At 48.1% G+C, this 20,837-nt stretch overlaps 5 protein-coding genes across 5 annotated transcripts; 2 read left to right on the top strand and 3 right to left on the bottom strand.

Moving 5' to 3' along the window:
- Positions 1–1,343: 1,343 nt before the first annotated feature.
- Positions 1,344–1,814, bottom strand: VFPPC_10132 (phase-specific protein; the record flags this gene model as incomplete). Its single annotated transcript, XM_018288557.1, has 1 exon — positions 1,344–1,814. One exon carries the CDS (start codon positions 1,812–1,814, stop codon positions 1,344–1,346), a length of 471 nt encoding a protein of 156 aa, XP_018138012.1.
- Positions 1,815–4,592: 2,778 nt separating this feature from the next.
- Positions 4,593–5,443, top strand: VFPPC_14722 (fungal zn(2)-Cys(6) binuclear cluster domain-containing protein; the record flags this gene model as incomplete). The annotated part of the gene is made up of 2 exons (XM_018292490.1): positions 4,593–5,195; positions 5,255–5,443. The coding sequence occupies 2 exons, from the start codon at positions 4,593–4,595 to the stop codon at positions 5,441–5,443; spliced, it is 792 nt and encodes a 263-aa protein (XP_018138013.1).
- A 3,655-nt stretch (positions 5,444–9,098) lies between these two features.
- VFPPC_18258 (polyprotein) lies at positions 9,099–13,825 on the bottom strand (the record flags this gene model as incomplete). Its single annotated transcript, XM_022429901.1, has 2 exons — positions 9,099–13,042; positions 13,102–13,825. 2 exons carry the CDS (start codon positions 13,823–13,825, stop codon positions 9,099–9,101), a joined length of 4,668 nt encoding a protein of 1,555 aa, XP_022285476.1.
- Positions 13,826–15,081: 1,256 nt separating this feature from the next.
- On the bottom strand, positions 15,082–15,339 carry VFPPC_16833 (hypothetical protein; the record flags this gene model as incomplete). Its single annotated transcript, XM_018294586.1, has 2 exons — positions 15,082–15,272; positions 15,315–15,339. The coding sequence occupies 2 exons, from the start codon at positions 15,337–15,339 to the stop codon at positions 15,082–15,084; spliced, it is 216 nt and encodes a 71-aa protein (XP_018138015.1).
- Positions 15,340–15,861: 522 nt separating this feature from the next.
- Positions 15,862–18,335, top strand: VFPPC_18259 (restless-like transposase; the record flags this gene model as incomplete). Its single annotated transcript, XM_018294733.2, has 2 exons — positions 15,862–16,998; positions 17,055–18,335. The coding sequence occupies 2 exons, from the start codon at positions 15,862–15,864 to the stop codon at positions 18,333–18,335; spliced, it is 2,418 nt and encodes an 805-aa protein (XP_018136589.2).
- Positions 18,336–20,837: the final 2,502 nt, after the last annotated feature.

The raw sequence follows: 20,837 nt of genomic DNA, 5'->3' as shown, positions 1-20,837 counted from the left end.
GGCTGTGTCTGTGGGTGGGTGTAAATTTGGCGTGTGAGATGCTCGAGGTTACAGAGAATTATCGACAGAAACAGACCAGACTGTTTAAGCAATGAAAATGTCAGAGGATCATATCTTTATAGTTGTAAGTTGAACATGGCATGGGCGTGAGGCATATTGCAATGATGCTAACATGCTGACGCCGATGGCGAACCACCAACTTCCTAAATTGGAAAATCTTAGCGTGAATTATTTCTCTCTGTCTATTATGGTAAGGTCAACTTTACCTTCTCCATTAAACTGCTCGCAAGTTTCTCTTCGCCCATTACCTACGGCTGCTCCGCCTCATTCCAGCTCTGAAGTCCGGAGTCTCACCGGAACTAGGCCATCAATGTTCGCCAACTCTAGCGCGGGGACGTAGCTCCAGTCACTTTCTTGGATGAAATACCGAAGTCTTACGCCCCAGGCAGTTGCAAGGGGCATCTAATAAGCGGGCGGGTTGCCCCGTCCCAGTTACTGCATCACATATGTAGACGGGCAACCGTTTTGGACGCCTCAGAAAACGGTGTGTGTCTCCGGGGTTCATTACTCGCGGCAAGGCAACTGGACAGTAGATCGCCACGATTCCCACGGATTCAACTGTACCTCAATGGCCAACAAACTGTCGACAAGGCGACGTTGGAGAGGGTTTGCAGCCATGTCTAGTTCTTGCTCATCATATACTCAGCTTACATAGAACGCATCGTGTACGTTCGGTTTTGTTTTTTTCTCTGGGTAAAACTACTAGTGATGTTGCTGAGGTTTAGGGTTAATATCTCCTCCCGTCAACTTAGAACTTTGGTCCTTTTTGCAAAACAACTTTGCAGTGTACGCACTAATTTGTCGAGAACAAGGTGAGCAGAGAGAAACAGTCGAGAGCGGGTGCACAAAAGATGCGGCCCAAGCTACAATATTCTTTGTCTACTCGACGTTTGCGGAGATTCGGCAGTACACATTGACAATGACGGAACATGTTTAGAATTACCAAATACCTACTATTTGTCTCGTTCTCGTAGTACAAGCAGTTCTGCGTGAGTGATCATGTTCGACTAATTTCAATAGGTCATTATGACGTTTATTATTATTTCCCAAACCTGCCCAGCTGCCTGATCCCAAGATAGCTATAGACACCAGTCATTGACAGAGAATTAATTGACTGCTATCTGAAGGCGTGAAGGGAACGTATTTTATAACTGAATTGAGCCAGGTAAAGGGAAAAAGTAAATAAGAATAGAAAATCAATATTGGAGGGGAAAGAATTGAAAATTAAATATTCCAGCCACCATGCCCCCATTTGCAGCACGGCGTATTGATAGGCCGCTTAATTATTTGGCGCAGAGGGTCAAAATGACATCGGCGTTGACATCGGGACAATTTTTGATATCGTTTCCTTGGGGAATACCATTTGGCCAGACAATAGAAGGACAACCAGCGTTGGCACTAACCACAACCAACTTGTGTCCGGCAAACGGGTCACCGTTAACATCGCTCAGGTCGTACCAGATCTTGCCCCCATCCAGGTTATATGCGAAATCAGTCTGAGGCTTGCCCGTAAACAAGCCATCAGGGTCTCTGGTAATCTTAAGAGCACGCCCAATAGCAGCAGCACGGCTGTTGGAGAATTGCTCCGAGTAGTGCTGACCTGGCTGCAAGGTGTTCTTGGGGGCGATATTGTGGCCGACAGGCCAGAGGGTGACGTCAAAGTTGCAATTATTGCGGACAACGGCCTTGCCAAGTGCTGACGCGCACCCGGCGAGGGCAATAGTAACGATGAGAGCTTTAATCTGGCCGGTCATTGTGAAGATTGCGAGGCAGATTCAGAAAGTGTTTGGTATTGTATGCAATTGCACTGTGAGAGTAAGAGATTGTCTCCTGAGGAATAATCGAAACAGCATTGGCAAGGAGATTATCATGTCTTTTATACTTGACCCTTTCAAGCATGGATATTAGGCCTGTCTCTTGTACAAGGCAACTCTGTAGGCAAACGGAGCTGCTGCTTTGGTGCTTGGCATTTCGAATATAAAGTTTCAGCAAGCTCACCAGACGCAGCCTGGGTCCGAAATGCCGGTGCAAGATACGAAGAAGGGCGAAAGCCGAATGGTCAGCCTGCTTTGGATGTGGCTAGAAAGGGTGCAATGCCTGGCAAAGAGTCAAACCCTTTAGAGCCTAGCTCAGAGAGGACCAGTATGTAATACGAAGTTGCTGCATGCAATCGGGGCAGCATCATTCAAGCATCAAAAATTGACTACCTTATTATAAGCACGTGAGTTGGTTATAGCATGAATGAGCCAACGTAGCCACCTAAAGCCTTTAAGTGCTAGACTGAGGGCATAAAGAGGTTCATAAATAATGTGAAATAATTATTACGGGCGGGATCGTTTCCTAAACTCCTATTGCTTGCTGTCCTGCATGCCTTGACGCAAGGTTGCATTTATATGCAAAATGCTAGATGGCGTATTTATGCCGCCGTTTTTTATACAATACGAGCGAGTATGTCGACAACATTAAGTCGGTTAGGGCTGCTATTAAGCGGATATCTAAAGCTCAACGGGGAGAGAGAGGTGAGCAACAGCAGGAGACCTTTGTGAGTCAGCTTGCTTCTGTCAATCTTACTTGTTGCTGGGGTTCAATATTAGTAGAAATTGCGTCATAAGACAATGCAAGAGTGCAGGCCGAATCAATATCGGACAAAGAACCTTGAAATTATGCAGCATTAAATAATACCAGCTTATACTATGTTACATAAGTACGATGAAACAAAATGAATAACTTTTAACACATGTGCCGCCTCCGAATTCCACTTTCTCGTTAAGTTGGCGAGTGCAACAGCAAGCTCGAGAGAACGAAAACATTCACCGAGTGCCTTCAATTTTATTTACAGAGTGTCCCCAGTTCAGGGTCCGCCCAGCTCTTCAAATGTTACCAGATCTGTAAAAGAGACCGGTCAAGGCTGTCCACGGACTCGATATGGCGCGCCGTTGTCGAGGAGCAGCGTCGTTGGCAATATTAGCCTCGCAAACGTGCACGCCACAGGGGTTATCCGAGTAGTCGGCCGGGAAGCATGGGAAAGACGCGAGGTCGACTTATTAGCAGAGGCATTTCGCAAGGAATGTCATTGGACAGGACGTGACGCCACTTCTTAGCATACGGCGACCCTGGTAGCCATTGCAAATGTTTCTAGAACTAAGGTAGAAGAAAATCACGCACTATTCTTAAAGTGAGGCTGTTGTCCAGCCAGTGCTAATGTTGAGTTTCTCAGTCACAATGTGATGCAGTCTAGAGTGCGTGGTGGGAAAAAAAGGGGGGGCGGATGGCATGTTTTACTAATTGTCCTATTAGCCAGTTAAAGTAATATAAATTGTCTGGTGTAGTAAACACAGTCCAAGAGCTATTAGGGGTTATTGGCAGCAGGAAGAACATTTAATAATTACATGTGTAGCGTCTGGTACCAGTTGACATGTACTAAAGTAGTTAGCAAAAACTCTCACCAGACTGTACTCCGTATAATTGCTGCAGTTTCCGTGCCACTGTACTGTAATCTATCTCCTTGTACTGGGTAAGCATCAAATTGATTCTTTTCCACCGCGGAACTGCTCCGTGCCCTACGTTCTGCCCGGCCGGAAACAATGCCGCGTGGTAGACCAAATGTGAAGCAGGATGGGCTGGGGAGCAATTGATCAATGATGGCGAATCACTGCAATTGTAGTCTCGGACAACACTCCGGATCGACAGACCAGTCATATTGACTTTCTGGCATATTCCACTGGCACCTAGGCAGGTCTTGAGCAGTCTTTAGTGGTTTGGTGGTAATAGTTCTAGCTGAAGAGTCAAAACCTTTAGATATCTGTTTATTCTTCTGTAGTTACTGGAAACTGTCTGGTCGCTTGGTTGGCTATGCACTACAAGGAAGACGGGCTGTTAAGTCAAGTTGCCTGGCAAATTCCTTTCAGATTCACAAACGCCGTCCTCCCTCCAAGAGTCATCCCCTGCAAAGATACCGCCCAATATCTGCGCAGTACGGAGTACAGCATCGTCTTAAACGTCTGGATGTGCTAGCAAAGGTACCAGACATGAGTAGCTTTCCAGGGACACTGATAAGTTGGTTACAGGGCCCAGTGACAGTCACACATGGCGCGGGCCTGAACCGTGGCGACAACAGGGCATACGGTTAGTAGTGGCGCGGCCATCGGATAAGCTTGAGGTGACTAACAAGGCAATCTCCCTGTCGGAGAAATACTTATTCCCAGGGGAATAAGTTCCTACCTAGGTACCTAGGTAGGTATTCTGACCCCCTCTCGCAGCCTCTTGACTCTGCACATCAAGGTTCGCTTTAATGCTCACAAAGGCAATTTGATCGTCTTTAACTTGGGCAATATGGATCAAAACTACCGTGCCTTACTTCCTAAACGAACTCTAGAATCCATAGAATAAGATGTTGCAAGTTTTGCCGAAGATGTAAGTGAGCGAGCTTCAAAGGCGGTGGTTGCAGCATGCGAGTCGTGTCGTCGTCAAAAGTGCAAGGTACGTTTCTATCACGGCAATGCCTAGATGCTTTGATGCTTCAACGCACACCAATGAACCAACCAGTCAGCTTATTATGTCGCATCCACCAGTGTGATGGAAAGCGGCCATCCTGTACGCATTGCGTCACTCAAGGCTCAAGCTGTGTGTACCTTACTGCCGCTGGTGAAACCCGATTTTCCGCACTTAAGAGGAAGTATAACTCTTTGGAAGAAGAACTCGAAACTCTGCGGAATCTCTACGGGTACATCCAAAGTCGTCCACTATCTGAAGCCCACGACCTGGTGGCTGTCATTCAAGCATGTCAGGACCCTACGGAGGCAACACGACGATTTCTCTTGCATAATGACAGCATTGGAGATATAAACGCTTTCGCCGAAGCAGAAATCTCAAACGTATTCCTAGCCAGTGGAGATGTAGAGACGAGTCTGGCTCCAGCACATTATCCAGTCCACGTCCTGGCTTACCCCTGGACGACTATTGCTGGAGATGAGGTTGTGTCAAAGCTAATTTCGCAGTTCTTCATTGCCGAGCGATCCCTAGTCCTGCCTATCGTGAATTCTTCACAGTTTATCGAGGAGATGAAAGGAGGCGACACCACGGTCGCTATGTATTGCTCACCTCTACTTGTCAACGCAATCTGTGCACATCAATGTGTGAGTTATATCCATTTATTCCATCATCAAGAAAAATGATTTAAACTTGGAGTGTGTAGTTTTTGTCACCCGATGAACCATCACAGAGTACAAAGCGCCGGGAAATGGGCCAACGCTTTTTAGACGAAGCCTACATCTTATTGAGAGGGTCTAAAAGCCGAGCGAATTTGGTAATGGCACAGGCAATGAATTTGTTGTATCAAGCAGAGCTTGCAAAGGATATTCTGGATGTTGCCGTTATTGCGTAGCAAGTTATGCGACAACAAAAGGGCAAGTCAAAGGCAACCTGAAGAACACAAGGACCGACGGCCAGATCAGATGTGAGACATCCGAAATCGCGCCCAAGAATAAGTTTCCATTATTTAGAGGCCTTGGCGCTCGAGAAGTCATTGGACCGAAATGTCCAAAAAGTAAACTAGGGAAGTGTCCAGGAGGATATGTGCCGGCGGGAGCCAGCGGAAATATTGGCTGCCAGATGCACCTATGCTGGTTGAAATTGCTGCGAGACGGGATTCAACCAACTGTGAAACGTTTTACTTTGCCTGCCACGCAGTTCACTCTGGTACCATCTCCCCAATTTCTTTTTTGTTTAAGCGGCTATTGTTAGCAATGGAGGTTGCCCACGATACGGCAGAGCATCTATCTATGGCGTTTGGGACAATTCTAGTGTCCATTCTATGGCTCGAGGCAAAAATGGACGGTCGGCGAGGACTTCAGTTCACAGTCATGGTCCAGGAGGAAGTTTTCACACATTGAGGAGTTAGCATGGAGCATCAAGAAACGGCGATAACACAATATGGTAGATAATATGGAGTACTTGGAAGATGGGGATTTATTAGATGGAAATTTTAAAGCGGAAAGTGATACCGGTCGCATATTTTATAGGCCAATGATTCAAGCGCTACTATTTTGTCACGCTTGCGACTAGCTAAAAGAGAAAATATTCAGATGAGTGAAATAGGAAAGGTCTTACCGCCCGAGAGGGCTTGTTATGTTTACGGCAAATTTTACAACATCTTAAAATGAACCACCAGACCCCAACTAGTGCCTGTGTAAGCGATTCAACCTGAGTATAGTATATAAGCCACAGCATTTGCCGCGCACTCAGTCTTTTTTTTTTGAAAAAAAGAGGGGGGGGGGGGGGGGGACAATGTCATCCAAAAGGGCTAGAGGCTTGGGGATATGGTGGTCGGCAAGGCAGAGAGGAAAAGGAAACAAGACAACAGAGCGCAATGACTAGCATGGTTCTACTGCTTTATACATCGGGATAGCATGATTGTGCCATTCACATGTCCGCAGTGCAGGTGCAGCGATGCGGTATACTTAGAACACTCTGTATCCTAAGAAAGTAGATATGTGTTTGACAGTTTCATGCATAATGCAGCCATCAACGCTAGATATAGTATTGACGACGATCAACGCAACAGCGGCTGGGAAGGTTACAAGCTAACTACAGCCGCTAATCCATCAACAGCAACTGCGATCCGAATCTTCTATATCTGGCCGCTCCATCTCGGGCCGGGAGATGGGTGGTTTCCGGGGGGTTGGTTCATTTCGTTCATATCATATCTACGTGTCACAGCGTGGTCATATCAACGTCATGTGCGGCGCAAACATAGACAGGTATACTAGGCTTAAGATCCCCATACTAAAGCTAGGAAATCGCATACTAGTCGAATATGCAATTGCCAAGCTTTCAACACTCATACAATAGTCCAAACGCGTAACCAGAGTCAAAAGGATGATAAGGCCGCAGAGGCTGGGCAAAAGGCTCAAGATCAAGCAACTCAAAATGCCCAGTCGCCTTCGAAGCCAACGTCGCACAGTCGGTCAGGGAAGAACCACCACCGCAGTCAAAAACAGGAAAATGATGATAAAATGAATTCAGATCTTAAGTCTCCGACAAATAATACAGCAAATAACGGCCAAGATCTTCAGCAGATGCTACATCAAATCTTAAACAGGCATAAGAAAACGCCACTGCAACAACTAATTAACGAGAAATAGCCCGCCAGCAAGATTGTTATGGTTCACATTCTAAATGCGCTACTTTTATCAACGCGTATCTCACACCACATTGCTTTAGAGACATTAAAATGTCTTGTAAATGAGGATTATCACGATCTAAGCGCTTTGCACGAGTCCTCCTAGCAGAAGAGAACGGAAGTTCTAACAAAAGGGGGATATGCTCATTACAGGGAAAGGACTGCTATATATCTTGGAGACCTAGCAGATCTTATAAGGCAAAATATGGTAATGTATTCCTGCATCTATCGGCTTGCGCCTTTGACACATATCAGCATAATTATGCTAACCATTTAAAACAAGACAATAACGCATCTAAATTACTGGACACAAGAGAGCACGGAGTTAAGTTACAAAGCATATTAATTGACAGGTTAAAGGAGATTAAGGGACTAGGCCCAGTCGGATGTGACATCTTCCTCGGCACTATTCAGGGCTTCTGCCCAAATGTCACACCGTATTTGGACCAGCGAAATCTTAACATGGCCGAGAAAATCGGCTTGTCTAACGATTTGGGTGCCATGTTTTGGGCACTGCATTTAAGTGCTATGGACATGGCGAGGCTTCAAGAAGCGCTCGCAAGCGAAAGATTAGATCGTTAGAGCACTCACTCAATTATGCTCAGATCAGCAATACCCAAGGTTACCAAAAGCCTTATCACCACCGACAACAGCCGCAAAGCCTCCCTGGCTGCACGCCTACCTGTAAATATTTCCGTGCATTGACTTTTATTTTGCACAAGTCGGCGACCAGATTCTCCGCAGCATGGAAATGGTATTAACGTCTACGGAATGGCGTTTGGTCAGGTCGGGATACTGTCCTTATGGATTAAGTGAATGCTGCTTTAATGTTTTATCTAATATTTCAGATCAAAACACCAATACTAGAACATCTGCCAGCTATCTTGATGCAGCCGGCCTACTCTGACCCGCCCTTCCTGCCAGCTTCCCTAGCCTTCTCGCTTCCAGGTTCAAACGACCCAGAAGATGCGTGATCTCCTTGGGAGGCAATGTCTCTCTATAACAAGTAAGACTAAGCTGATTTCTTTCCATATTCTTGTAACATACTTGCTTATTGGCATCCATGGTAGCAAAGCCACTTGACTGGCTCGCCTGTCCTCCCTTGATGCGATCTCCTGACCCTCGTCCTTTGTACTATTGTAAGTTAGCTTTCATCCAAGTAAAATGAAACAGACTATGAATACCGATTGGTAAAGTTTCCAGGATTTTGATTTCCAGCCATATTGATTGTACCGAGATTTCTTCATTTTGCCGTACTTTAAGCGCAGTGTACGTGTTCTCTTAATTTTTCTACATGTCTTTTATATTTAGAAAACACCACATTTATACCAATACATTGCGTTATAGTAGCACCACTTTAGTATCAATGACGAAATTTGTCGTCAACGTTCTGCCTGTGGCAAGCTTGGGCATCCATGCTGACGTAGAAATATAACATAAATGATGCGGACATTTGCGGACTTAATAACATGTTGGAAGCGCAAGGCTTCTATTCGGGTGATAATTATCACGCGGTTTGGGGTACTCGTAACTGGTTGATTGATGCTTGTTGAATTCATCTAGCTATAGATAACGTACGCCTGTGTTGGTGTTGAAGCCTGCTCACGTGAGGTCTGTTTCAGCCACTGTTTGAAGCCATTCGCAGGCTACTGGCTCCGCCGCCAAAGACGGCGGTGGAAGCAACACTGGCAGCTTCTCTCTTTGAGGCCTCAATTCATTCGAAAACAAAATAAAACAAGACACCTGTTGAAGGCGTACACACTAGAGGCAAATTCCTCTGTTCTGAAGCCAAGTTTTCTTGTATTCTTACCTTGTACCGTGGTGGCTATATCCTAACAATTTGGCCACGGTAATTCCCTCACTTTTCGTCCTTCTTCCTCTCTACCCAGCCTTCCACTCGTATCGCGATCTTATTCTTGTCGATAAGGGTTCTCAACGCGTGATTTGGCGATGCTTTCGTCATCGCGTCTGCCGGGTTATCTCCTCCGTTGATCCATCTGACTTCATGGACTTCGCGGCGCTCGTATGACTGTCGGAGAGCCATGATATCTATCATGAGCCTCTTCTCTTTGGTTGTGCCGAGCTTAACAAGGCACTCATATAGGGAATACGAGTCCGTGAGAAGGATCGTGGGGATGTCTGGAATTCCCAGTTGTTTTGTGATGAGCTTTAAAGTCGAGGCTATCGCGTATCCAATGTCTGTGCCTTGAACCATGCTATAAAGCTCAGAGGCTAGGGCACTTCGCGTAACTCTCTTTGACTTGGTTGAAGAGTACGTGATGATGTTGCCTTTAACGAGCATTTCGCCATTGTTGGTCTCTTCTTCTGTACCGATGACGATAATGTATCCCAGCTGGGAACTCAGATCTTCGTTGTTGGCAAAAGAGCCATCAACAAACACAAAAAGCTTTGCTTTATCGAGGTCAAATGGTATACATTTTAGGCCTCTACCTGGGTTATCAATCTGCCACTGGATGCGGCGTCCTAGACGTTTAAAGTCATCGCTAGATGGTTCCTTTTGTTGGGCAGCAACTGAAAGGTCAAAGGCTGCCTCTGGTTGGCAGATACTGGCGAGATATGCGCCGCGGGCTCGTTGCTCAATATATTCCTGATTGGTTGTTGGAATCTGAAGCTTTAAAGCCTGTTCTTTCTGGGTCATCATGATGCTTCCATCGGCGTTAAGAGAGATTCGGCAGCCATTGAAAGTGAGTGGCTTTTCCACCTTGAGGACTTCCTTTGGCTTTGCTGCAAAAGCTGCCTTCTGGAGCTCTTCCTCTTCAAGATTAGAGAACTGTTTGTCACTAAGTCCAAGTGTGTCATCGGTTTGCATCCCAATGATACCAAACTTGTCGCATTCTGAGATCAGCAGGCATGGGTCGTAAGTCGAGGTCGCCATCTTTAGCTTTTCTCGATGGTGGGTGGAATAAGTCGCCCACCAGTGGGTGCCGGCTTCTGGTATTCCGTATAACGGTTTAACTACTACCATGATGGTGCCTTCTGGGTATCTACCGCGGAGTTGCTCAGGAATCTTTGCGATAATCGTCCTTTGGAGAGGTGTTTGAGATTGCACATAGGCTTGGGTAATATCCCTTATCCAGAGGATAATTCCTCGTTGGAAGAGAGAGGGCGCGAGTGCAATCATAAGCCGTTGGCTGGCTCGTTGTATTGTTGGTGATTGCGTCAAAATGAAGGCTTTACCCTCGTCATTATATCCCCGAATGACGAGGCGAGATTTCTCATATGGGGCAGCTGTATCCTTGCCTTTGACCTCATTAACCATTCGTGAGTCAAAGATGCGAAGTTTAGCATGCTTTATAGGGTCATAAAGCTCAAATTTAAAGACACCTCTGGCTATCAAGTTATCAATCTCAGTGCGGCCTGAGATTTCAAACGGCTGGCCAGGGGTGATTATGAGTCCTTTACTGCGGAGAAGGACAGCAAGGTCGCGGTCTCCTTGCTCCTTCGTGGTCAGGAATGCTATTGTTTTGATGCTCTTAAGGAGCTTGGTACGTTCGGGCGGGTCCTCAAGGGCGTTAAAGAAGTACTGTTCTTCGATAAGGCGTTTACGTGGCCTTCCTGGGCCTCTTCTTGGAAATGTTTGATAAGGAGCTCTTCTGGTCTCTGGGTCTTTACGCGGTCTTCCCGGGCCTCGTCTTGCTGTTGGGATAGCAACAGCAATGCTATCTCTGATATCTTCGTCCTGGTTAACCTCCCCGTCACTCTCGTTAGCAACCTCAGCATTATCTTGGTTAACAGCCTGCTGTTGGGGTAGCTTGTTATCCGTTGGGGTTGTATCCTTATCCTCTAGATAGGGTTGTACAATCGTGGAACGGAACTTCGAGGTTATTCCAGCCTCATTAGCAACGGTGCAGGTCTCGCCTTCAACGGCAATAAGTTCAAAGGGGCCCTGCCACCCGTTCTTTTCTCTCCAAACGCGAACCTTGGATTGCAATGGAAGGGTATGTAATGGGGTTGTGTCTGGGCCGTTCCTCGTTAAGAGGGCATTTTGGACCTGCCGCTTAGCGAGGGCTCGTCTGGCTTCACTAGTTGCCTTACGGATAGCTTCAGCTCTCTGCACGACGCTAAAGCTAGGGGGCGAATCATCCGTCATCCTGGGATAGGCGCCAAAGACTAGAAGTGTTGGGACGAGTCCGTCTGGGCCAGCTGTATCATTTATAGCTTTTACAGCCATTTGAAGCTTCTGATCGTCGGTCAGAGCGTCGCCAAGTTCTGCGTCAATTATCTGATATGCACGGCGGAGAGGGCCATGATATCTTTCTGCTTTGCCAATACTGTTGTGTGCCTCGACTGGCATTTCCTGAACACGGATATACAGGCCTTTGGCATACTGTTTGAATTCTGCCGAGCTAAAGTTCTTTCCAGCGTCATGAACTATCCATTCGGGAGGCCCAAGGTACGTGTTAATCCAACAGGCCATAATGGCATCCCAAAGATCCCTTGCCTTTTGTTCTTTATTATTAAGAAACTTAGCAGCTTGGAAGGCAGTTGCAGAGTCAATAACATGGAGGACTGGTTGGCCATTAATAAAGAAGATGTCCACAATAATCTCATGGTTAAACTCATGATCATCTCGAAGGGTGAACTTAAAGCGGCTTGGGGCTCTTCCGTTCATTTGACAATGGTGGCAGATATCAGTCAGTCGCTTAAGAACGTCACTACTATATTCTTCCCCGACTTTTGTTAAGATTCTTGATAGTCTCTCAACAGACGGGTGTCCAAAGCGGCGATGTAGTTGCCGAAGCTGCGTTTCTGTGAGGTGGAAGGCTGCGGAAGCTGCTGGCTCGAGGAGCCACCAGGGATGGCCCCATTGCCTGATAACAGGCACAGTGATGTCTCCTTGGATAAGGCGATTGGTGAGATTATCCAATCGTACATACATCCTATCCATATCTGTGATGGAGAACAGGAAAGGAGTGGCGGTCGGCAGTACATGGAAGGTGATATTTCCGAATACTGTGGGTACTCTGATGCTGCCAAGGGATGAGGCTGATCCTGCACCAAAATGGATCGTCGTTGCTGGCGCGTCTTTAATCTTTAGTGATGGCATTATCCTCATTAAGGCTCTAACCTGTGGCATGCCTGCGTTGGATGTACCGGCGGCGCCGGTATCAGGCAGGATGCCTCTAAAGATCTGGTCAGAATACCTTTCCTCGGAGATGAAAATAGCGGTCTCCTTTGGTTCTTTTATAAAGTAGGGATCTTCAGCCGATAGGGCATGCTTGAACGCTTGGTCTCTCAAACCAGCGAGGATTTCCGCTGGCTGTGGAATTACTGCCGTGGCTAAGAAATTCTGGGTAATAGTGCCCATACCAGCAAACATGCTATTGCTGCCGGCAGGGAGGAATTCGTCATCGTTATCGTCGTCACTGTTGGCGTCATTGAAGGAATTCTGTCTATACATTTCGTCAAGGAGGGCGGTATCCTCATCGTTATCATCACCCTCAAAGGCAGTGAGGAACGCTTGATACCTCTTAGCCGTTGGAGGCGTTGGGTGCTTCTTTTGGAGCCAGGAATTTTGAGCTTGGGAGCGTTCTTGGTCGCTATGCTTGGTCGACCAGCAGCCAGGTTGGCGGCAGACGTAGCACTTCTTCTGGCGGTTCTGGAGGTTCTGGAACTGCCCTTTTTGGTCATAATTTAAGGCGTTTCCTCCTCCGCGTTTAAAAGCGCGATCAATATAAAAGGCGTCTGCTTGCTGGGGTTTATTTCCTCGTGGACGGCAATGGCTTGGTGAAGCTCGGCGGCGAGGTCTTCGAAGGTCTTTGCCGGCTTCATTAACGGCACCTTGCAAGCCGGAGTCTTAGAAGCGGCAATCTTGAGCTTATCCCTCATGCTATTAAAACCTGTATCACCAGGTCGGAAGAGGCCCTGGTGAAGCAGTTGTATCTTCTCCGTGAGGATCTCGAGGCAGGCCGAGAGACGTTTGTCACGATGTTGGTTGACAATCGCGGCGAGATTGAGGCTTTCCCACTCGCGGAGGTATCGGTCTCGAATTGCCTCTGTTTCGTACCTCTTTTGGAGGGCGTGGATAAGGTCGTTATAACTTTTTCCTTTGTTGGCGAGGTTGTTGAGATAGTACCGGTACGCTGGTCCTGTGAGCATGACTGGGACGGCCCGAGCGAGCTGGTCTCGCGGATAGTCTATCCGTTGGCATTTGTCGATAAACATGTTGACTTTGGTTAAGAGGAAGTCATATTCTCGGCCTGAGAATTTGTCACTTTCCTGATAGCCTTTGGTGAGGCTATCTAAGCGTCTGAGCAGGTCAGAGGGCACTTCACCGTCTGAGGAAGACGGTGATCGCCCTTCCCCAGCCAGGGATCCCCATGACTGTGGTGTATTGACCACCGGGGGAGGTGTATCGACGCCTTCAGACGTGCGAGTTGTGGTAGGTACTGCTGTTTTAGGGGCTATAATAACCTCTGGTTGGGGTGTTTTAGGTCGTTCTTGGGTTGGTGGCGTGACAATCTTCGTCGTCGGTGGGCCTGGCCGAGGTGTGGAGGATCGTGGAGGGCGCTCTCGATCGTCATCTGGCCAGGCGGGGAAATCTGGGGAAGATACTGCTTCCATGATAGCTTCAGTCATTGGAAATCGACCTTCCTTTCTGACAAAGACTCCCTTCTGGCGGACATTGCACCCGCCAATTCAACCAATCGCCAGGCAAAGTGAGCTGTGTCGCAATCAAACGCTGGCGGCGGCATATTTGACGCGGGAGCATGGCTTTTGGAAGGGGGGGTTACAGAGCACTGCCCAGAAGGCACTCTTGGCAGCAGGGCGGAGAGCTTGACAGTGCTGCTTGAACGAGCTGCAATTGGATCTTTGCGAAGCAGAGAGGTAAGTGATCCAACAAAAGTGGATCATGGCCGTCAGCCCGGACAGCAATGTCAATCCCGGTTACTCGTTGGATAGGGGCTCATTGCCAATCTGGACTTTACTTGTAGACAGAAGCGATCCTGAAGGTAGTGCAGCGCACATGTCATTTCGATGCCGAGCCTCAATGGCCCGCCTAAGATTGGAAAGGAACGGCCATTTGATCCGATTAATTGCTTCAGCTGGTAAGGCCTAGGAACGGCGCAGTGTGTGATGTTGGGTCACTTTGCCTCTACAGGCCATTTCGGTGCCTGGCCGAAACGCCGAAGTGGCTTGCTGTGCCTCGAAACTTGCTGGCTGGAGCAGATTGCGTCACGGCATTGTATTGTTCATGTCATGTCTGGAGAGAGTGGTTTCCAAATGGCGTACTAGTGGCCGCAAAGTCTGACTCATTGCGTTATCGCGCCAAACATCCCAGTTGAAACCGCCCCCCAACTCGTTGCTTTGGATCCCTGTTTTTCCACTCACAAATTTCTTTGTTTTCAATGATCGGCGCCTGTCCAGATCATTATCAAGCCTTGAGGGATAAATAGAAGCCGGGGATGACAAAGATAAGGACAGGGATGGAAGGATTGGAAGAGAGAATAGAAAAACACACAATACCACACCCAGTGTTCTAAAACTATTACGCGACAGTTTCCACAACACCACCACGCAAACCCAGCATTCTAAATATTACACCTGCGGTATGTGACACATTGGTATCGCCTAACACACCCTCAACCCAAACTTTTCGCCCCCAAGCTAATCCCTACTGAATTTGTCGAACCGACGGTGGGTGCGAATAATTGACCAAGCCACATGCCCATAGCGATCGCCTGGATAATATATTTAGCGAAGTTCGGCTAAGATCCGCACCCGGACCCTACGCACACCACTCGCAGATTTGTCGTTTGGGGAAGGATTGTATGGACTGCTTTCATCAAGCAGCGAGTTGCTCGTATTAAGATAAAAAATTAGGTTTCGTCGATATATAAGAGGGACCGAGAAACCCCCACAGCTGCTGGTCCCCTGGACTGGCGACCTAAATCGCCAGCGGCCTGGATCGGCAAGATTCCTCCATGTGCACCTCCAAGCCTAGCGATAAGTCGCCTGGATGTGATACCCGGACTACTGGTGTTACATCCTCTAGCAAGGTAGGCGAGAACTTCGTATTGATTTCACGACAAACCAGAGTCCTTCAACGAGCTGGGAATGTTTCGGGACCTAGTCATGCTGTGGATAATTGCGGCAGTCGGTTCTGTTATCCTCTAGGTCAATCGCACGAAATCTCGTAGGTTAGTTTGCTAACGGAATTTGAAGTGTCATGTTGTACACATGTCTGCTGGGGCTTTGTGGCGAGTAGCCATAATCGAACCGCAGGGGGGTTACCCAAGGCTCGAACCCACTACACTGGATAGCCACGTGGACCATCCATAAATGGTCCATCTCTATTAAATCCATCTTGTCGGCGCTCAGATTACATAATATCCATTACATTCGTGCTTGAAATGGATGTAATTGATGTATTTAGGTGGATTTAGGGTAGGTTTTGAGGATATTTTCTGACCCAGTATTTCAGCGGTCGGCAGGCGTATTTTTGCACGAAATTGATCTTAAATCGAGACACTTAAAACCCTGGTCAGCAATGCCGATCACTCCACAATTCATCTTACACTGTCGGCATGAACGAATTTCTTCGAATCTCCTGCTGCTGCTTGGCGTACAATTTTTTTTTACCATGTATGTCATTCGATATGCCAGTCCAGTCAGAGCAACAGAAGCTGCTGGAGGACCGTCTGTTTCGCGATTTTAAAGGCTGGACTTGGTCCGAACGCGCTCGTGACACTAGCTCGTGGCTTTGGGACTTTGGCTGCGATATTCAACGGCATGGGACCCGGAAATGGGCTTGCAAGCACTGCATCCTCATAAATCGGCCCAGTATCGCCAGTTTTGCGTCGTCAAGCCTTCAGAACGCGGCAAATCACCTGTGGCGTGAGCACAAAATACCAGCACCAGCACGCGAGAAAAGGAGCACGGCACAGCTGAAATCAGAAGGCGCACCGGAATCGAAGCAGCCGACTATTGCCTCTGCTTTGAAACTGAACGTTGACAAGCCTAGGGAACAGACTATCGCGAATTGCATCATCTCACGGTTTGATAAACAGCACTTCCAGCGAATGCTAGTGGAATTAATCGTGAGTAGCAATCAATCCTTCTCCTTCGTGGAGAACCCCGTCCTCCGAGAAATCTTCGACTATTTGAGTCCATCCGTTTCGATCCAATGCGCCAACCTGAGCGGCAGTGCTATTCGATATAAGATTATTCAAGAATATAACCGCCACAAGCAGAGGGTTATAGAAGTGCTGAGGAGCTCCACTGGACTGCTCCATATATCATTTGATGGCTGGACGTCTCGAAATAAGCTTGCCCTGTATGGGATTGCCTGCTTTTTTAGAGATGAGAAGGACCGGCCCTGCAAAATCATAATTGGGGTTCCAGAGGCTCATCGCCACTTCGGCTCAACGATCGGCGGGGAGGTTCTCGATGTCCTGCATGCTCTTGGTGTGAGTCGAGAGAAGATTGGCTATTTCACCCTTGACAACGCTGAAAATAACGATACGGCGATGGAGGTTATCGGGGCTGAGCTTGGGTTCAACGGCCGGCTGCGCCGTGGACGTTGCATGGGCCACACCATCAACTTGTCAGCCAAGGCACTGTTATTTGGGAGAAATACGGACGCGTTCGAGCAGCAATTATCAGGCGCAGAAGCGTTATCTGATGCTGAATACGCTCGATGGCGCCGAAAAGGGCCTGTTGGGAAGTTACATAATATCGTTGTGGATGTGCGCGTTACCCATCGGCTGATATACTTATTCAAAGAGGTTCAGAGGGTAGGAGGCTTGACCAAACGCCATTCGCCTTGTGCTAACTTTGGCTCTTTAAATAGGAAGAAATTGATCGCGCCACCACCCTGAAACTTCGGTCGAAGAAACCGCTCAAGCTAATCATCGATAACGACACGCGCTGGCTGTCACAGCTCTACATGATCCGCAGGGCTCTGCGGTTAAAAACGTCCATCAAACTACTGCTGGTCAGGTACAAGGCACAGTGGGAAGACGAAAATCGGTCTAGGAAGACTGGGCAGGTGACGCAAGCCAAGTTGGCCAAAAAGCCACGCATCCTCCGAGACGAGAACCAACTGACAGACAGAGACTGGGAGGTCCTCTACCATTTGGAGGCTATTCTGACCGTCTTCGAAACCGTGGTGAAGACGCTGGAGGGCGATGGGCACATCCGTAAGCGCAGACAGGGCTGGACCGGTTCCTACGGCAATGTCTGGGACGTGGTGCTGGGGTACGAGCTGCTTCTTAACACACTGGAAGAGTATAAAGAGCTTGCTGCTGGTTTTCCTGATGCAGAGTACTTGCGCATCGGAATCAACCTTGCTTGGGATAAGCTGGATGAGTATTACCAACGGCTGGATGAGACGCCGATATACTATACAGCCATGGCGCTCCATCCAGCCTATCGCTGGGACTGGTTTGATGAGACGTGGTCACATAAGCCTAGTTGGGTAAAAAGGGCAAAAGAGATGGTTGCCGATGTCTGGTTATCCGATTACGCCCACCTTGAAGTTGGAACTACCAGCAGCAGGAGTGACGAGGAGCCACCAGCTAAACGGTCTCGGTTTTTCAACCCGTTCGAGAAGAACAGTCGTCTGCCAAGCTCAACACCAGCCTACGTAACAACTATAATGGGCGACGAGTACCAGGCGTGGCAGACGGATCGTGAGGTAGGTGACAGCAATGTTCGCGATCCAATCCGTTACTGGATCACGAAAAAAGGCAGATATCCCAGGTTATCCAGGATGGCCTTGGACTTCCTGACGATTCAGCCAATGTCAGCCGAATGTGAAAGGTTATTTTCAGCAGCTGGCAAGATGGTCTCGGCATTGCGTACAGACCTCGATGCTGAGATTATTGGAATCTGTCAGGTTTTACGTTCTTGGTATCGTGCAGGCCTCATCAAGGACCTAGATCCATTGCTTCACTCGCATGTTGAGACTCAACTGGATGGAGTCTACGCGACTCTGAGCGACAATGAACTGGCACTTGCCGAGTCAAAGTGGCTATTGGACGGCGAGGACAGCGTCAGCGAGGGGGGTGATTTAGTACTGCAGCAGACGGGGGAAGAGTTAATAACGAAATATGAAAGTGAGGCCGAATAGGCCTGATCCGGTGAACAGTCTCCAAAGTGCACTTGTACATACATGTGTACATCCACTCCACTCAACTTGGAAGTGTATCACATCCACCAAGTAGAGGTCTGATATGTAGCACATCCACTCGACTTGGCCCAAATGTGGATGGGTGTAGTGGTTTCGAGCCTTGCCCATCGCATGTCTGCTGAGGCATCGGTTCGCCACTGCGCGGGCATCGTTCTTCGATGGTGTAAGGGAATGGCCCCACTTTAGAACTCAGATAGCTCGGGTCAGAGCTTCCTTCGGAAGCTCTTACTCTCCTTGTGAACAATCACTTTATCCAAGTCGCACTCGACCTTGCTCGTGCCTTGTACCGTCACAGATGGCTAAATTCAGTCTGTCACAACCAAGTGTCAGAAATACGATGGCACTACAGTGTCACGGCGATTATTCTCCATTGAAAAGTCAATCAAGTTCATTGTTAGTCTTGTTCTTCTTCCAAACTCTTCAAGTCTTTTTGATATACTAAGAACGTCCTTTCGTCCGAGCTTTTAAAGTTTTACCCCTCAGAATGGCGTTTTTCCTGCTATCTTTGTCCATTAATAACAGTCGTGATAACAATTAGCAATTACACCAAGTTTTTCCTTGTTCAATCGATGAAGGCGGCCTTATCCGCCATTTTGAGGGCATCCAAACTTTGTTGTTCCAAGCCCTATTGTTGGTGACTGTGCACAGTGTTGCTCATCACTCGCACGCACGGTACAACCTGACAGATGTCTACCAGAGCATTCTCTTATTGTAATAAAATGGATGAGCACGTTTCGCTCCCATCCACACGAAATCCATTTTTTTTGCTTGGGGGTTGAAAAGTGCCATTTGTATGGGAATTTGAGGTGGCCCACTCGCTTGTTTGGCCCACTCGCCTATGGAATACGTTAGTTAACAATTTGTCTCATAACGTGACGACATCACACGCACCACGAAGGTGCCAGGAGCAATGACACTCCTGACGACTAGTGTGGTGTCGTAACTCAGGGCAAGGCGCTCGACTAGAGTCTGAAGGCCGGTAGAGAAGACAAATAGCACACCTAAAGGAGCGGCTCGTTCTTCTGCAAGAACACTAAAGTTGACCCACAGGATGCCGGTCCAAGGCGATGGCAAGTCTCAAACTATGCCACCCCATATGCATCGGTAATGTCCTGGAAACCTTTGATGTGTGGGGAAACTCACTCTGGAGGCCTTTGTGGCGCCTAGGGCTCAAGCGTAATTTCGCGACAAGTGGGAAAGTTCATGTTTCCCAACGGTTGTGATTGGCCAAGATACGCAGCCGCCAACCGCTGCGGCTGTGCAAATTTAGCCAATTTGGAACGGGGTTGGGCATGGTTAACGCCCCTGAGTCAGCTCACCAGCCCACAAGGCACCGAGGATCACAATGGCTTGGGTCGGGATCTGGTTCCGGCTGCGACTAGGATAAATTAGACTGCGGCGACGTCAATATAAGGGGTGGCTCAAGCTCATAGGACGCCCCCTCACCCCCGACAAACGTGGAGCACAGCAGGGGGGTGACTTTTAGGCGGCCCTGGTAGATGACAGGCCACTTTTCCAGCAAGCCATAGCATTCCCATTGTTCTTCGAACACCCCGCCCACACACAACTGTGGGAAAAGGGCTGAGCCTAAGTCCGCAAGCAGTTGCGTTAATCGCCCAGCTGGGCAGGTCACATTCGGTTGTGGGCCACCACAACCCCGCCTTATGGCGTCAACTTTCTGCGCCTCACCGCCTGTCGGAGCGTTCAACATCCTAAGTGGTTCTACCAAGCCAAGGCCACCTAGCTAGGATCGGCGCAGGGATCATGAGGTAACAAGTCGGGCCGGATCGACGGTGGAGCCAATAATTGGGAGCATATTGACACATCGCCGGCCCCAACAATCCAAATTGCCGTCGGATAAATACCATTGCCAGCTTCGTTGCCGTCATACTCGATGTTATGTGATCCCACAGTTATCTGACAGTACGTCCATATCGTCGAGATCAGGTCGCTCATTCAAAACCCGCACAATATGATATTGTCAGATGATACTGCCTCAGTTGAGTGAACACTCAACTGTTGTTGCGCGGCTGCAAATCAGTGTAGTAAATAATACAAACAATAACGTGAGTGTATAGCGAGCGGACCAGCATAGCGAGCGGACCACCCTAAAATCCCATACAAACGGCACTTTTCAACACCCTGCAGAAACTCTATCAAATTGAACAAAACTTTCTTATCGGTTCTCTTACAACATGTAACGGGCGTGGCCCGTGTCTATTCAACAAAAGGGTGCCTCCATATTGTCTATCTAAAACTAAGGAGAAAGGAAAGATCAGAGCTCGAGGCGAGCCTCGAGCTCGTGGTCAAGTAGTCGTTGAGACTAAGCGAAATAACCTAATTACAGACCTGGCAGAGCCAGGTCTCAGATACCGGGCGTAGCCCGCGACACTGGCCACCCCAAAATCCCATACAAACGGCACTCCTCAATACCCTAACAAA

The sequence above is a fragment of the Pochonia chlamydosporia genome, chromosome 4 (genome assembly GCF_001653235.2).
Source record: "Pochonia chlamydosporia 170 chromosome 4, whole genome shotgun sequence".
Lineage (NCBI taxonomy): Eukaryota > Fungi > Ascomycota > Sordariomycetes > Hypocreales > Clavicipitaceae > Pochonia > Pochonia chlamydosporia.
Note: the sequence above shows the minus strand (reverse complement) of the source record. Positions and strands in the feature narration are given on the sequence as shown.